This window comes from Thermobia domestica, chromosome 17, assembly GCF_964235325.1.
Source record: "Thermobia domestica chromosome 17, izTheDome1.hap1.1, whole genome shotgun sequence".
NCBI lineage: Eukaryota > Metazoa > Arthropoda > Insecta > Zygentoma > Lepismatidae > Thermobia > Thermobia domestica.
Window position 1 is genome coordinate 16,349,602 of NC_137470.1, and position 15,492 is coordinate 16,365,093.

A 15,492-nucleotide genomic window follows, 5' to 3' on the forward strand; every position below is an offset into this window, starting at 1 on the left:
ATATATCGGTACATCCCTAACTCTATAGTGTGGAACACTTGGAGATGAAAGACAAATACACGTAGAAATACATATGTACACACGTATTCAAGTTCACACTATCTTGCAATATTGCATGTCTGTACAGCCAAGCCCACGTAAAGAAATCTTCCGAGATATAGACCTATTCTCTATTAAATAATATTCGTCCACGTACACCACTAGGAAAGAAAGCAACACAATTCAACATAGCAAAAACCCAAAATAAATAAAGAATTGTTTGTGGTTTTACTAGCAAATCTTTGCGCGCCAAGCAGACGACAAGCTCTAAGTTCCTCGCTGGTGACGTCACTGTGAAGAGAGCGTGAAAGTAGAGGTTCGGGGCATAGGTTAAGAGCACCCCCTGGTTAAACATACTATCAAGGGCACCGATCCTGGGGCGACCGAAAGGGCCCGGGCCCCCCAAAGCTCATGTGGCTCCTATTTTATTTATGAGTATACAATATTTTGTATAATTTGAGTGCAATTTGCCTTAAAATCTTCGTATATATACCTTCTGCATCTGAATTCCCCGCCCCCAAATTTACAGAGAAATCGGCGCTCTTGCATACTATAGTAATATTTTCTAGTACTGTATATTTTTATGATTACCCTATATACATTATTTCTAAGTAGCTGTCGTGCCTTTTCTTATTAAAATTTTACAATCAAGTAATACTAGAAATCCTATTCTAAAAGTACACAAATCACACTTATTTTCTGTAAGTTGGCCACCTGTCTAAGTTGGCCACTTTTCGATGGAACCGATGGTGGCCAACATAGACAGGTTTCACTGTACACCTATTTTGACATGGAACTCTTCAAGAAGATGCCATTTCGTTGCTCTAAAACAAGACGAGATCTCGTGGTTAATTATCCTTATGTGACTACACTTCTTGACGAAATACCACTGCTCTTTTCATATGGACGGCTCATTTCAGCCCTGAAGTTAAAAGATCTCATGATAATCAGATCCTCATTGTGTTTACCAAAAACTAACATCCACAGAAACAATGGACAGTGAAGATACTCCAGAAGACATTTTGTCTTTCTGTAGTTCATATGTAAACTTGTAAACATGATTCACAGTCAGGTAAAAGTATTTAAGTCATGTTAAAACTTTATGATGTACTATATTGATTTTTCCACATGGGTATACTAGAAACATTTTATTATGCATTCCATAATAAATGCTACTTACATTGAAATTCATATTTTTCCTTTAGCATAATTTACTTAACAATAAGTTAAGAAGTAAAAAGCTGACCCATTATTATACAAATTATGACGCAACACGATGCTTCAGAAAACTCAATTTATTTTCCATTTCTTGTCGAAGTGGCATAGCGTCCTCTCTCACTACACCTCTCAATTCTAAATTGTGATAACGAATCGAACTTACCGCAAATCCAAGCAGAAAAACTTCTCCACAGAGAATGAATTTTGCAAACTCGTCGGCAATCAGCTTAAATTTGCTGAGACAACCAATACTGTAAACACCGGCTCCAAAGCTGCAAGATGGTGGCTGTTCCTTATTTATCATTGCATTAACGAACTTCTCAATCTTCTTCACCTTGTAGTCGAATGCATTCCAGGAGTGAACCATTGCGTATTCCTCGAAGCTTCCAACACCGACGTCCATGTTAGAGTACTCAAGTGGGGAGAAAGTACCACAACACTGGTTCTGCAATAATTACGAAATGCAAAAATAAAAACTAACAAGGATTTTCCTTTCGGATAGCAAACAGCATTCCCAAAGTTAAATAACTAGAGAAAAATATCAGATCATATGCAAGACTCAGAAGGGAATATTGTAACAGGTATTCCAGATGCTTTCCCTAGTAGCAAGAAAGTTATCGACCAATTGGCGCGTCCTTGACTTTTGGCTTTCTACGCTTGCACTTGAAACGCATGCTTTCATACAATCTGACTTTTGTTGTACTTGCAAGCGTTGCTTTAGACCTTTCGCAGAACGCCATTGGATCACTGGTCATTCATTGGCTATTGACTTGACGTCAGCGTAAAAAGCTTGCGTCAAGCTTGAATGGAACATTAAATGCAAGGTTGCCCCCATATAACTTCGTTACTGGAATCCAGCTTGTAGCATGCTTGCACATTTTCAAATCAAGCTGGATGCAAACTTGGCCGACTTGCAATTCAAGCTTACAGAAAGCAGTTTGCAATTTGTCTCTGCTACTAGGATTATTGAGATCTATCTGAAAATTTCCGACAAAAAGGTATTCAACCAGTGGCGTGCCGGGGGGGGAGGCTAGGCTGCCTAGTTTTTTGAGTGAGAAAAATAATTTATGCTATTAAACTGTTATTTATATATTTTTGAAACTTCATAGGAAACTCATGATATATCTACCATTTCTTGGGTTCTGGTTGTCAACCCCCCCAGTTTTTACCTTTTAGATCCGCCACCGTATTAACAATTCTACTTAAATACTTTAATTGGAATTTTGTGTTCCTAAGCAGGGATCGACACAAATATCTTCCTGAAAATTTCAGACATATGAGCAAATCATAAAACATATTCCCAATAATATACTTCGTTAGCCTAATTTGGTTTCTTAAAACTAAAATACGGTTGGTATAACGTCGTTGGCTTCCCGCGAAAAGTTGTAATGACGTTTATGGGAACTTGCCAGCTTGGTTACTTGTGGCTCGCTGAGCGTAGTAATTGGCTATTCTCTTACCACACTCCAGTGACGAGAAGGTCCAAACGCGGGAAGCCAATGACGTTTACCTCCAAATTTAATAAACTTGATAACTGAATTATCGATTTGCAGACATTTAATTTAATTGCTGTCAATAAGAATGCTGTCAATGCTTTAGCAAAATAATCATTTATATTACAAATGCGAGATTCAATCTCACTGTTGGACGCAACTGTAACGAAATTAGATTAAAAGGCTCGTTTCTTGTTTAAATGTAACATCTAGCAACGCCAGGAACTTGGTTCCTAAGCTTGACTCATTTGTGTTTGGTCAATAATAGGTTACAAAAAAAAACTGTCTCTACTTCGATTTTGTGTAATTGACCACCTCTGTGTGACGAAAGTCCATATGGTCCATCAACAAATCTATGACGTCAGAGGGACAGTCAGATCAAAACCAATTGGGAAAGCATGATCCACAATCGGTGGAGGTGGTCTGTTGTCATTCAAATTTAAATCGCGGTCATTTTAGTCACTCGTTAGTCATTCAACAGTCGCCCTTTGATCAAAATCATTTTGAAGGAGTTGCCTTGCTCTTCAACACTCTCCAGCTCCTTCGTTGTTCTTCAGCACCAGCCATAGAGATAATTTCAGCCATGGACAAATAATCTTTACTGTCAAATGTAGAAGTAGGAGGGGAGACTAGTTTTCGATACCTGGGTAGTATTATTAGTCATGATGTAAAGTGTGAACGTGAAATAAGAGCAAGGATAGGAATGCCGAAAGAAGCCTTTAGGAGGAAGAAAATACTATTTTGTGAGACCTTGAATAAAGAGTTGAGAGAAAAGACTCATAAAAATTCTCCGTGTTGAGTATTGTACTGTATGAGGCTGAGACATGAATATTACTCAAAAATGATGAAAAACGACTTCAAGCTTTCGAAATGTGTGTATGGAGAAGAATGGAGAGAATTAGTTGGGTTGAGCGGGAAACGAATGAGAGAGTGTTGGAAATAGTGGGGTAGAAATGAACAGTTTTAGATATTATTAAGAAAAGGAAGAGAAATTAGTTGGGACATTGGGTAAAAAAGATCTGTATCATGAAAGGCATGCTATAGGGTATAGTGGCACGAAAAAGAGGGAGGGCGCGAGGGAAGCTAAAATTGATGGACGATATCAAAACAGAAAAATCGGACGCAAAGACAAAGAGGTTAGGTGAAGACCGTGGAGCATGGAAACTTCTCAGTTGCTGTAAGTGACCTGCCAATAATGCCACAATACCTATGATCATGATGATGATATGTTAATAACAAAGCAGCTACAACTCGCAAGTGTATTAGAAAAAAGGAATTCAGGGATGCACCAGAAATATATCTGAATACGAGAGAGAAATTTTGTGTCACCACCTTTTACACAATTGTTGACAAACTTCAAACTGAGATTAAATAAAAAAAAAAAGATGAGTTCAAAATGGCAGCAAGATTTTTTTACAAGTGTTCTGTCACATGTCACTTCATTATCTACTAATTGAAAGGTATTCTCAGTGCTGCCAATAATGAGGGAAGCTGAAATTGGTGGACTACAAATAATTAAAACAGTTAATTGATGTTTAGACGACTTCAACAGTAATCTCTCAGCTGAACTTCAGCAATTCCATTCATATGTGTGCCATGAATTCAGTGAAACAAAAACTGTAAAAACAAGTTTTAATACTGGTGAACTTAATAATATAACTGTAGAAGCAATATCGAGTGTGCTTTCCCAAACGTGAACATTGCCTTTAGAATTTTTTTTCAACTTTATTGGTCACAAATTACTCAGCTGAACGTTCATTTTCTCAGTCGAAGTTTATTAAAAATTCCATCAGAACAACTATCCAAACAAGGCTGGCTGGATGCCTAATCTCTATTAAGTGCGTAGAAGTGTTACGTATGATTACTTTCGAGGGAGAAAAAAACTTTTGAATATAAATAAAGTGAAAATATATACAAAAAAAAATAATAAACATTAGGTCTACTTTCAGAGAGAATTCGTTAATCAAGCGTTTGTCACACGATTAGTTAGTGTCATATTAGCTCTGTACTAACGAGGGTGTACTTTTTGTTATACAGGGTGGTAGGTAACTCCACCGACAAACTTTCGGAGGTGATCCCTTATATGAAATGAAAGAAAAAGGTTCTAATAAACATGAGACGAAAAAGTCTCCTTTCAGAGTTATGAACCGCCGAAAATTCACGTTTCGAAACGCTCTGCCTTACAAACTACAGGACCGATCCCAAGCAGTTTAAGGAATTACAAGGAACTAGTATTTGAACTATCTAAATATCCATGTTTTACCATCCTCCGTTATCGGCGAAACGAACTGTAAAAAGGAAATTGAGGTATAGGGATACTCCTTTAAGTACTAATAACGGATGAAGTACTAATATCGGCGAAACGAACTGTAAAAAGGAAATTGAGGTATAGGGATACTCCTTTAAGTACTAATAACGCGTTCGTTTCGCCGATAACGGAGGATGGTAAAACATGGATATTTAGATAGTTCAAATACTAGTTCCTGTGTAATTCCTTAAACCGCTTGTTATAGGTCATATAATTTCTAAGGCAGGTCGTTTCGAAACATGATTTTTCGAATTTTCGGCGGTTCATAATTCTGAAATGAGACGTTTTCCGACCTATCTTTATCAGACCTTTTTTCTTTCATTTCATATAAGGAATCACCTCCCAAAGTTTGTCGGTGGAGCTACCTACCACCCTGCATAGGGACGTATTCAGAGTCGTTCTAACGAGTGACTAGCGCCATACTAAAGAGCTCGACTAACATGTTTCATGCAGTAGCCAGGCTCTTGGTACTCCAGTCAGGCATCAGGATGACTCTGAATACGACCCTTAGAGCCTGCTTGGAGTTCAGCTAATACCCTGGTTTAGGTGTGATTAACTAATATAACCCCAATACATCGGGTGAGAAAAATAAATGTGGTAACTTATCTTACTGTTAAATTTATCTAATTTCAGTAAATAAAATTTTATGGTTTATTGTAAGTTTATATTCTGAATTATTATATCTACAGGGGCCAGTAGAAACTTTAAATGCTTCGAGCCTCTAAAGGTCCTAATCCGGTTCTGTTAATATGGCATGCAATGGCTTTCCAATATCTAGCTCATAGATAGTGTCTTAAAAATTACTAACAAACGTGATGGATGTAAAAATAAAATTTAAAATTTCCTTTATACTAAATTTTAACCATTTTTACCTTTCGCTGTACATTATCAAGCAATGTAATCTCGTATGAACTATCTAGTCCGTTTAAGATCTTGTCCCTTTGCATCTTCAAGTCCTCTTCTAAGTTCATAATATAATACAGGCAAAAAACAGCAGCCGACAGGTGCCACAGGATATCAATCATCACTGGAACGTAGTGCTAGAAAATAGAAAACATTATGTAATCAACTTTTCTAAACATAAAGGATACTATTCAGAGAGAGTTCGTTAATCAAGCGTTTGTAATAACGATTAGTTAGTGTCGTATCAGCTCTGTACTAACGAGGATGTACTTTTTGATATATAGGGTCTTATTCAGAGTCGTTCTGACGAGTGACTAACGCCATAGTAAAGAGCTCGACTAACATATGTTTCATGCAGTAGCCAGGCCCTTGGTATAACGCTAGTCACACTTTAGAATGGCTCTGAATACGACCCTTAGAGCCTGCTTGGAGTTTAGCTAATACCTTGATTTAGATGTGGTTAACTAATATAACCCCAATACATCGGGTGAGAAAAATAAATGTGGTAACTACGGTAATCTAGTCGTGAGCATGCGTATTCTGTAAAAATGAAAATAAATGAAATACTAAATTCGAAATATTAGGGCTTATGCAGAGTCGTTTACATGTATGATTAGCGTCATACTAAAGGCCTGTCTATTGCAGGAAACATATGTTAGTCTCACTCATCAAATTGATTAGGTACTTCCTAATAAGATAGAGACGTGAAACTCTGCATAAAGGTACCATATAATGGCTTGCATATGGAAAAATCCGGAATGTGGAAATGTGTTATGGGAATTTTTTATGGGTGAAAAACTGTCCTTACTAAGCAAAAAATCGTTTCACTCACTCACTCATCAAATTGATTAGGTACTTCTCAATGAGATAGAGACGTGAAACTTTCCTTTATCTTAAATGACGGGATCCTTATGTTTACCACAGAAATCGATACTTAACATACGTTATCCATATGCTACATACGTAGCCTACTGCCCTCTTTCCCGCTTAAATGTTACACCATGTCGTTGCAGGATGTCTGACATCTAACAGTCTTCCGTATATTTCATACGTATAAGTATGTTGTGTACGTCAGCTATAAGTTACATACGTCCATCTGTATGTGAGATCGTGACCGCCTATATACAGTTCTTTCGTTCGTGCGGGAAGTACGTTTATTGGGAACACTTATACGGTAAGTCTGTATAAAATATACTTTTCCAGTTTTACGTGTAGTGTACGTTAAGTCCAAAAAATACAGGATTTACACATGTAAACTACGTTTTTATGTACGCCACATACATTTTTTCTCAGTGTGAGAGTAAAGCAAGTGAAACCTAGTAATATGTAGTTAAGCAAGTTAATGAGGCAAGTTCTGTGAATTAGTCAAGTTCTAGAAAAATGTGGGCTAAGACACGCACATACTGCCGTAAATTTCGTGATTGGAAACCCAGACAAGGAAAGCTAATACTGTATTTGGTTTCTTTTTTTCGGTGAACATTTTTCCTTTATTACAGAATTGTCCGACTTTCATATGAGACTAGCAACAAAATGTAACAGATTCCGTAAATATATTGATACCACGAGTTGTATTATGGTTACCACATTATATAAAAATGTTCTTGATGCTTCGTGTCTATATCTGTGAACAGTGTGCTAATCTCTTACGTATCAGCCTTTGCATCAACAGTGAATTTCGTGCATTTGCACGTCATATTTCCTGAATTTGCTCAGCTGGGGGCTTCGCCCCTACAACGCAGCCTTTGCTTGGCCTACGGTCTCGCGTCTCTTAAGCGCACAATTCTACCGAATTTCGAGTTTCTTTTCTTATTTCACCTATCTAAAAGATAAGGTTTTTTATCCCAAGAAAACGCCTATTTAAATAACATGGGGATTTCTTCATCCCCCTTTAGACTCCTTAAAAATTAAAAATATTCACATTTGGTCATTTTCGTGTAGATTAGTCCCAGAAGGCTACAATCGTTGCCAAATTTCATCATTCTAATCCTGCCGGAAATGCCTAAACATTTTGGAGTGTAGAAGACGTTCCATATAAATAAAATGGGAAGGTTTTTCAGTTCCCCATAAAACCACTCTAAAGTTGATTTTTATTTTTTTATTTTTACTGATTTATTTAGGTTGTGGTAACGAAAATGTACAAGCATACCGAATTTTACGTTCAATTTCAAGTACCTAAAATATGAGATTATAGGTAAAAAAAAAAGCCCTTTTAAATAACATGGGGAATTTCTTCGTCTCCTCTTTACACTCCCTAAAAATTAAAAATATTCACTTTTGGCAATTTTTCTGTCGGTTAGTCGCGAAAAGCTAAAATCATGTCAAATTTAATCACTGTAGTCCTACAGGAAGTGTCGAATAATTTTAAGGTGTAAAAGGTGTCCCATATAAATAATATGGGAAAGATTTTTCAGTTCCTTATAAAAACACTCTACAGTTGGAAATTTTTATTTTTACTGATTTACTTAGGTAATGTTAACAAAAAAGTACAAACATACCGAATTCCAAGTTCCTAAAACATGAGATTATAGCACAAAAATAACCATTTACATAACATGGGACATTCTTCATCCCTCCTTTAGATTTTCTAAAAATCCACCTTTGAAATTTTCCTTCCGGTTAGTTCCGGAAACCTACAATCATGCCAAATTTCAACTTTCGACGTCAACCGGAAGTACCCCTTTAATTTATGCCTGTTCATGTAGTTTTATATATAGTTAGGATATGTTGGTGGCAAATATAATTAAGTTTACACGCTATTTGAAAGGTGTATATCATTGGAAGGAAAATCCGAGGCAGTATGAAACTGCGGAACATGCGCGTCATGTAATGAACTCCGTAATTTCGCAATGTGGAAGAGTAGAGAACAACTAAGTATATGGAAACACCAGCCATGCCTAGAGACGTAGCATCGAGGATTCAGCGTGAAGGGTCTTGGGGCCCTGTTGATAATTTTCGTATTTAGGTAATGAAAACTGAGATGTTAGCGATCGTGATTTTTGTGGCTCGGGTAAATAATTAGAATTTCGATCGGACATAACTCTCTGACAGATATTTAATAGAAGAAATCCTCCCTGCTGGTCTATGGCCAACATGTGCGCCTTTCTTGTACAGGGTGCTGGGTTCGATTCCGGTGGGAGAGCCATTGAGAACTAATGTTGCATATGACACATTATGAATCCTTTTAAAATGTACAATTCTAAACTTAAATCCAACAATATGCCATAATCAAGAATCCCAATGTACGATATTGATATGGCGAACTACAAAAACAAGTGAAATCTGAACAAAAACACCAGAGGTGCAAAAAGTGCGGCCAAGTTTGTCAGCCTAAAAAAAAAAAAGTGTTGAGATGAGGATGGATGAGCCAAGTTCCTTGGTCACTGCATCTGAAACGAACACTGGAACTTGGCGCGAGATATCAAGGAAAATTATGTTAAGGAGCCTTAGAGATACTGGTGCTGGGCGTGGTGGGTTTGAGGCCACCACCTATCTTAGGAATATCAATTTCACTAAGGCACTAAGGCACATATACAGTATACTGCAGAAAGATTGGTAGTTCGAAACCCAGACAAGGAATACGAGGTGTCAAGGAAAATGATGTTGACAAGCCTTATTGATGGTGCTTGTGAGCGTGGTGGATTTGGGGCCACCACCAGCTCTAGGGCTGAAATGTCCCGGCTGTGAAACTAGAAACAGACATCTTGGTGTATTTGAATATGTTAGACATCTCGCGCCAAGTTCCAGTGTAGTTTTAGATGCAGTGACCAAGGAACTTGGCTCATCCATCCTCATCTCAACACTTTATTTTTGAGGCTGACGAACTTGGCTGCACGTTTTGCACCTCTGGTGTTTTTGTTCAGGTTGGAATATTACAGCTCTGGTAATAAGCTGTTCACGACATATTTTACCATCTAGAGAAGAAATAAGATATCAGTTTTAGTTTCAATTGTCTAGGTGCGTCAGTTCGTTTGAGAGCAAATGAGGATTACTTCCAAAACAGTGCAGGACAAGTGAAAACTGGAGACATTTCTGTCTTGGAACAAGTAAAATTTTGTTTTTTTGTTTCCTTTCGCAGTAAACATTTGTTTCATGCAATTTCATTTCCACTTCCTCTAAATTTTACTTACATAAATCAGCGATCCGTATCTACTCTTGTTCACAAGCCATCTCTCATCAGTAACAATACTAAAGTTAGCGATTGCCCATGTAATCAGCATGATTGAATATAGTGTAACGTAGAAGTATGGATCAATCTGATTGGTCAGCATAATCAGCTCAGGTCCATGTTCATACTCCGATACGACCATCTTAACTAAGTAGGCCAATCCCAAAGCCTGAAATGAAACAATAGAAATGTATTTTAACTCGATTGTAAACAGTAAGACCAAGACAAGTTAACTTGGGCTTGAAATAAAGCTTAATGTACTCTAAATACTAACAAGTAAACCTTACGTTTGGGTGAATCGAGTTGCTGACTGAGACATATATGAGAAAGTAGTGCTAAATGCGGTCAGTATTTCAGTGAAGTTGTAGGTGCGAAGCTCCAGGGGTTTAGGAGATACAGCTACTAGAACATCACATGGAAGTACAGAATAGTCTTCATACACTTGGAGGTAAAAGCTCTGTAAGACCTCTTGTAACGACAAAAGGTGAATAACAAATATATGGGTACATATTAGGACTAGGGGGAAGTCATATAGTAAGAGTATACCTGACGGCGGCCATCTTGAAATCCGCCATTTTGAATTAAGGTTAAGTTTTTAAAATAGGAATAGGGTCATGTGATACATGCTTTAAGGAGCAAATTTAATCAGAAGAACAATGGTGACGTTAATTTTGATTTATGCGCAATTGGTAAAAAGTTACAGGGAAATTAAATATTGTTGCAGCATATGTATTAGTTCTTTACCCCACCTTGTAAATTTTGTGTTAATGATAATAATTAAATAAAAAGCACGTGGATAAATATTAGGTCTATGGTAAGAGTTGCCTTGATGGCGGCAATGTTCAAATCCGCCATTTTAAATCAGACAAAAGTTTTAAACAAAACGCATAACATTGACACCTTATTAATAGCAAATTTTACCATAAATCCAACCTTATAACCATTTCTGCTTTATCATTAACCAGCATTTGTTATCGCATAAACAAGTTGCTAATTTAAAAAAAGATGATCAAAGTGGAATTGAGTCATAATTGAACTTTGGTCTTTCTTCAAGATAAGTCCTCAATTAGTACAATCAATATGTAATTCAGAAAAGAGTGCATGACTTGCACAAATGCTCTGCTCACAGTGAGCAAACCTGACAAAGGCAATCGAGTTACACTTGACACATTTGTCGTTAACAATTCCGTCAAAGCAGTAGTCGCAAGGAGCGATCCATTTAATTTTGTGCTAGTTAATGATAAAGCAAAAATGGTTATACCGATGGAGTTATGGTAAAATTTGCTATTAATAAAGTGTCACTGTTATGCGTTTTGTTTAAAACTTTTGTCTGATTTAAAATGGCGTATTTGAACATTGCCGCCATCAAGGCAACTCTTACCATAGACCTAATATTTATCCACGTGCTTTTTATTTAATTATTATCATTAACACAAAATTTACAAGGTGGGGTAAAGGACTAATACATATGCTGCAACAATATTTAATTTCCCTGTAACTTTTTACCAATTGCGCGTAAATCAAAATTAACGTCACCATTGTTCTTCTGATTAAATTTGCTCCTTAAAGCATGTATCACATGACCCTATTCCTATTTTAAAAACTTAACCTTAATTCAAAATGGCGGATTTCAAGATGGCCGCCGTCAGGTATACCCTTACTATATGACTTCCCCCTAGTCCTAATATGTACCCATATATTTGTTATTCACCTTTTGTCGTTACAAGAGGTCTTACAGAGCTTTTACCTCCAACTGTATGAAGACTATTCTGTACTTTCATGTGAAGTTCTGGTAGCTGTATCTCCTAAGCCCCTGGAGCTTCGCACCTACAACTTCACTGAAATACTTACCACATTTAGTACTACTTTCTCATATATGTCTCAGTCAGCAACTCGATTCACCCAAACGTAAGGTTTACTTGTAAGTTCAACAAATTGAACAACAGATGGAGTAGTAGATATGTTGTTGCAGATAAGGCCATCTGCTGGACATCTGCTGAAATATTTAAACTTAGCAAACTTTTATTTCAGTACTCAAATAAATCGGTATTTGTTCGAACATCAGCTACTGTTTTAATGACAATCATTTTTACCGCTTTTAAGGAATCTGTATGAATAGGGTTATCATTTACTGATAAAACAATGTGTTTCTCTGACTCATAAATGTTGTCTTTCAATGTTGTTTCAACTCTAAATAATATATGTATCCATAAAAAAGAAAAACAGAAAAAATGGAATCTTTATAATATGGACTCGTGTTTTTTTTAAATAAACAAATACCGATTCAAATAGATTTTCCCTTTATACTAATGGAAAATGAATCGAATTTTTACAGAGGAGTTCAAATTATAAGACTCAACATTCAGTTTCTGAATATTCTACTGTTCTTACAATATTACGTGATCTAATACGTTCGAACTTAGTCCAAATTACTACTTTGTAACCCTGTCCTAATTTCTAGTGGGTGTGGCATATGCTTTTCAATATCATTAAAACAAATTACAAACGTAACATTCAAATATAATTACTATAAATTGTGTATATCCAAATTAGAAACAAAAAATGAAATGGAATACTTACCAAAAAAATTCTCTCTCATACAAAGATTAATATTTATTATGAAATCCCTTATTTTTTTATTAAATCTTTTATCCTTTGTGGCATCTTATGTACGAGTTAAGCACATTTTGCCTTCAATTCAGCATCGTGATACCACAGATTGTTGATCTCCTTGATCAACTGAAGTTTGGTTCTAATGTGCATCTTCTCTAGCTTTTCTTTCATGAAGCTCCAAAAGTTTTTAATCGGGTTCATATCAAGACTAGTGTCTGGCCACGGAAGAACACTAATTTCGTTGTCCTCGAAGAATTTTGTCACAGCTTTGGCCCGGTGGTATGGGGCTCCATCATGCATAAAGATGAAATGTACGTCATCAAACGAGAGTGCAGTCTGGGAAAGCAGTTCTTCTTGAACTTGTAGGTATTGGTCATGCTTCATTGTCCTCTCTACTATGTACAGTCTTCCAGGCTCGAACACAGAGATCACACCCTAGACCATGACTGAAGTAGGATGCTTCACGGTTTAGACCCTCTGGGGATCCTATGGTACAATTTGTACCATACGGGTGTTTCATGGTACATTGCGTTATAACTCTTCTATTTGAGATTTTTTTTTCAAGTACAGCGGCATTATAGAAGACCTTGCGTATGGTTTCACACCTTCCTGCGTCCAGACATAGGAGGTGATGACGTCATAATTTTAAAATATATTTTTTCTCTTATTAAGCCTATGTTCATTATTTTTTGGCGGGCTTATTTTTGCACGTAGAAGATTGAAATTTTGCAAAAACATTCAGTCCACCGAGTAGTATTTACCAGATTTTTTTCAGATTTCTGCGTTAAAACAGGGGGGGATCCAGAGTGGCAAAGTGTTGAAAAAGGGATATTTTTACCCAAAATTCCCTTTCTTTGGGATTTTCTCGCCCTAGATACATGATGGAGACACGTGAGTCATACCGTCTGAGGCCGTTCTATTCTGAAGAGAATGACGGGCGAATTATAATCCTAGGGTAATTAGGGATGTCTCAGGAAATTTTTACAAAATATGCTTCTGTATAGGGGAAAATGGGACATGATCGGTATATTATTTTTTTGGCGGGCTTACTTTTACACCTAGAAGATTGAAATTGTGCATAAACATTCAGCCCACCTAGTAGTATTTATCAGATTTTTTCAGATCTCTGCGTTAAAACAGGGGGGTCCAGATGGGGAAAAAGTTGAAAAAAGGGATATTTAGACCAAAAATCCCTTTCTTTGGGATTTTCTCACCCTAGATACATGATGGAGACACGTGAGTCATACAATCTGAAAGGCCGTTTTATTCTGAAGAGAATGACGGGCGAATTATAATCCTAGGGTAATTAGGGATGTCTCAGGAAATTTTTTACCTGAGATCATGGTGTTTTTTGGTAATTGGGCATTGTGGAGATTCTTGATAAAACTTCTCCCGCCCTTACTATTCAAGATAGAAATTTAACATTTGGCAAACGTATTTAGTCTACCAAGTACTATCTATCAGATTTTTTTTGAGATCTCTATGTTCACACAGGGCCGCTCCAGAGGGGCCCAAAGTTTGAAAAAAATCCCCGAAATTTTCCTTTTGACATCACTTTTCCCTCTCCTGGTATACGATATTGGCATGCAAGTAATACCATTTGAAAGTCAGCTCCATTCTAAAGAGAATGAGGTATGAACCATGATCCTAGGATAAATAGTGACGATGCAGTAGCTGCTTGACTGAAAGTCTAAAAAATACCCCAAAAAGCCCGGATCCCCAAAGGGTTAAGACATTCCAACTTGAATTCCTCCCAGGTTAACGTCGTACATATTGTGAACATTCATCAGACCCAAAGATACATGATTCATCTCTGAAACACACTATTCTCCAATCGTAAGCAGTCCAATATTTTAGGCCTCGTACCCATTCGTTCCCATTTTTGGAGTAGACTCTAATTTTTGTTTTCTTTCTTGACCGTGTGCTTTTATTCCCTCGGCACAAAGAATCCTTCGAACATTTTAAGGCCAAATGTCTGCGCCATACTCAGCCATTTTTATGCTTAAGTCTATTAGAAGTTGCACTTCTGTTTCCCAGAGCCAATCTTTTTAGTTTTCTGACACCTCGTAGGGATAGCTTTGGTTTTCGCCCACACTTCCCAACCCTATTTTAGCTCTTATTCATTTCAACAGATATTCTACTCACAGATTTTTGTTACTAAGAATTTGACTGTATATATTTCTGTAACTGTAACACAAGCTGTAACACAATTACTAAGAATTTACTACGGTGATGCCGCGTTATTCAAGAATTTGACTTTAAAAAAAGCAGTGTCCCTAATAGGAGATTCGCCTTTGGTGGGTGTTTTCTCGAGATTTGATGCCCTCTATTTGCCAAAAATACGGTGATTAAATTTTATATATTAACAGAATTATTGGTTATTTTAGCACATCTTTCTATGCTCCGAAGAAATGTGAATGAATCCAATTATCTATCTAGCTACACCCTCTAATAGGGAAAGAGATTTGACATTATTATGGGGCAAAATGAATTTCTGTTGGGCAAAGAGATACTTATTAACTTTATTAAACATTCATATACTTTTTTTATACGTGAGGAGGTCCTGTTAGTAATAAGCGGGTTTACTGTGCATGGTATGAAGGTGAGATATGGGCCGGGACGTGTGACGTGCTGAGGATACTTATGATGTTATAGTCCGGATCATCTGGAAGTGGAGTATATTTATATAATGCGAAAAGCAGTGAGAAAGGTGTAGGCGTGTGGCGATGGCTTTGAGTGTAGAGAGCGTCGCT

At 36.9% G+C, this 15,492-nt stretch overlaps 1 protein-coding gene across 1 annotated transcript in view; it reads right to left on the bottom strand.

The window, feature by feature from the left end:
• Window positions 1–15,492, bottom strand: part of LOC145673725 (uncharacterized) — a 71,258-nt gene that overhangs the window by 9,483 nt on the left and 46,283 nt on the right. Inside the window, exons 2-4 of the mRNA XM_081743438.1 lie at window positions 10,089–10,295; window positions 5,931–6,098; window positions 1,421–1,702 (exon numbers count right to left, since the gene is read on the bottom strand). Coding sequence (XP_081599564.1) covers window positions 1,421–1,702; window positions 5,931–6,098; window positions 10,089–10,295 — 657 coding nt within the window. The remainder of the gene's footprint in view (window positions 1–1,420; window positions 1,703–5,930; window positions 6,099–10,088; window positions 10,296–15,492) is intronic.